The sequence below is a fragment of the Myotis lucifugus genome, unplaced genomic scaffold, assembly GCF_000147115.1.
Source record: "Myotis lucifugus unplaced genomic scaffold, Myoluc2.0 scaffold_557, whole genome shotgun sequence".
Lineage (NCBI taxonomy): Eukaryota > Metazoa > Chordata > Mammalia > Chiroptera > Vespertilionidae > Myotis > Myotis lucifugus.
The window spans coordinates 16,468-19,228 of record NW_005871605.1 but is presented as its reverse complement, the minus strand read 5'-3'; the positions used below and the strand labels follow the sequence as shown (position 1 = coordinate 19,228).

Here is a 2,761-nt window from a genome sequence, read left to right as displayed (position 1 = left end):
GGGAAGTGTTAGGCTGCGCTGCCTCCCCGCGCCCCTTTCCCGGCAGTGACCGCCCACTCGCGGTCCACCCTCCCTCCCGGAGCGCTGGGTTCCCACAGCGGGGCGAGGCGTGACCACTGCGCCTGCGCAGGCCTCGCGGTCCTGGAGTTGGCCCCTCCCGGCCCGGAAGCGACCTCGGGCCGCCTCGGGGAGTCGGGAGGCCGGAGGGGAGGCCGCCGGGCAGGGACGGTGGTTAAGACCGTCCAGCGCTCGTTTTCCGGGCGGCCTGGCGGCGGGGCGAGCGGGCGGGGGAGCCTGGGGTACGCCGGGGCCGGGGACCCGGGTCGGGGGACCCGGGACCCCGGCGCAGGGCCGCCCGAGCCCAGCGGGCTTGAACGGAGCTCCCAACACCACTTTCTTCCTGTTGGAGTTTTCCAAGCCCCAATGGGGCTTGTTGGCCACGGGTGGACATAGTTCTTCCCAAGGAACGTCTTGTGCCGGGCCCCCCCAACCTCCCCGGGGGCCGTGGGCGCCCAGCCGCCGGGATCCCCATCTCTCACCTGCAGCTGCGGGCAACACCCACGGGCGGCCCCGGCGACCAGAACCACACCCAGGAGGGCGAAACATCCTCCGCGGCCGCGAGCTACGCCGCCATTCAGGTTCGGCGCACTCCTCCGCACTGCGGTGCCGCCCCAGGTTATCAACCCCGGGCACCCGCCAGGCTCCAGCGCTCGCCCCGCCCCCGCCCTCCTCGCCCGGACCCCCCCCTCCAGCAGCCCCGCCCCCAGCCCCGCCCCCGGCTCTTCGCGCACGCGCCTGTCGCCCTGCGCGCACGCGCTCCCCATGTCCCTCCGCGCACGCGCGCCCCACCTCCCTCCGCGCACGCGCGCCCCACCTTCCTCCGCGCACGCGCCGCGATGCCTGCGCGAGGGTTGGTGCCCGCGGCGTGGGTGGCGCGCGCCGGGGGAAGTGTTAGGCTGCGCTGCCTCCCCGCGCCCCTTTCCCGGCAGTGACCGCCCACTCGCGGTCCACCCTCCCTCCCGGAGCGCTGGGTTCCCACAGCGGGGCGAGGCGTGACCACTGCGCCTGCGCAGGCCTCGCGGTCCTGGAGTTGGCCCCTCCCGGCCCGGAAGCGACCTCGGGGCGCCTCGGGGAGTCGGGAGGCCGGAGGGGAGGCCGCCGGGCAGGGACGGTGGTTAAGACCGTCCAGCGCTCGTTTTCCGGGCGGCCTGGCGGCGGGGCGAGCGGGCGGGAGAGCACGGGGAGGCCCCGGGCCCGGGGACCGCCCACCCTTATCGGTCATCACTTGCGTCCGCCATTCAGACGGTTATTTAAGTGCCTTCTTAGCTGATGAAAATAAAAACATGTAAACGGCCCTGGCCGGTGTTGCCCAGTGGATAGAGCGTCGGCCTGCGGACTGGAGGGTCCCGGGTTCGATTCCGGTCAAGGGCATGTGCCTTGGTTGCGGGCACATCCCCAGTAGGGAGTGTGCGGGAGGCAGCTGATCGATGTTTCTCTCTCATCGATGTTTCTAACTCTCTATCCCTCTCCCTTCCTCTCTGTAAAAAATCAATAAAATATATTTAAAACACACACACACACACACAACATGTAAACGGTGAGACGTGAAATAAGCAACCAAATGCGTAGCTGTCCACGGTGGCACCTAATATTAGAGATGGAGCACGTGGCAATGAGTTTGCAGAGGAGGCAGCTGGGAGGCCGGGCTCGGCCGAAGCCACCGGGGTTTGTCGTCCATCCTCCCGGTGAAGAGCTGGGCTACCCCGCGGGTCTGGTTCTCTGGAGGGTGGTCAGCGCTTTGCTTTAACGATGTGGATGTTGCGGATGGAAAAACACCCCGGAGAAGATGTAAATCAAACGGGAGGAAATTCCTGGTGCCATGACTCAGTCACACTCGTTAAGACATTTCCCAGCCACGCTGACTTACTTACGGTTTTAATTAAAATTCCATTTCCTGTTGTCCCAGAAGCTGTTCTAGCAAACTAGTTGGAATAGGTTGCATTTTTACATGTGGGACGGCGGGCCCCAAACCAACAAACATTTCATTTGAGAGGTTTTTAAATATATCGCCCTCCTACACACACACACACACACACACACACACACACACTTTTTTGGACAGCTAGAGTTTTTATAGATGCACACAGTGCTTTTTGGTAACAAAAATCACATCCAAATGAAAATATCCCCAAATATATTTTAAAATGCAAGAGCTAGCCCGGCTGGCGTGGCTCAGTTGAGCAGCGACTTATGAACCAGGAGGTCACGGTTGGATTCCCAGTCAGGGCCCAGCCCAGGGTGAGGCAGCCGATCCATGATTCTCTCTCATCATTGATGTTTCTCTCTCTCTCCTTCTCCCTTCCTCTCAGAAATCAATACAACTAAGTTAAAAAAAATAAAAATGCAAGAGTTATATCTAGCTTATAACTGTATAGTTGCTCTTTATTTTCACTTGCTCACAAATCAGTTTTAGAAACCACTCCCCCGGAAGCTTCCAGAAGAGTGCGTGTGCTTCTTTTTGGGCAGAGGGTGGTAGCGGAAAGCGCAGTCGCTGGTTGAGCAGCAGCCCAGGGCAGCAAACGTTCAGGCCGCAGGGCCACCTGCTCCGGGCTGCTCAGGGAGGAGTCAGCAGCTCTGCTCCAGAGTCTTCAGAATGGCCTGAACCCCCTCCTCACCCCAGCGGGCAGACGCGTGCAGAAGAGAAGAAGAGAGTTAAAACAGTACGAACACTTGAGTGGCCTGGGGGCGGGAGTATGGATTC

The 2,761-nt window shown here is 61.8% G+C and overlaps 1 protein-coding gene across 3 annotated transcripts in view; it reads right to left on the bottom strand.

The window, feature by feature from the left end:
* Positions 1 to 706, bottom strand: part of IFNAR1 (interferon alpha and beta receptor subunit 1) — a 19,521-nt gene extending 18,815 nt beyond the window's left edge. For 2 of the 3 annotated variants that reach the window (XM_014446654.2, XM_014446655.2), the window contains exon 1: positions 540 to 706. In XM_014446654.2, the coding sequence (XP_014302140.1) occupies positions 540 to 606 (67 nt within the window). In that variant the 5' untranslated portion in view covers positions 607 to 706. The remainder of the gene's footprint in view (positions 1 to 539) is intronic. The other variant, XM_023745584.1, reaches the window with a different exon arrangement.
* Between the last annotated feature and the right edge of the window lie 2,055 nt (positions 707 to 2,761).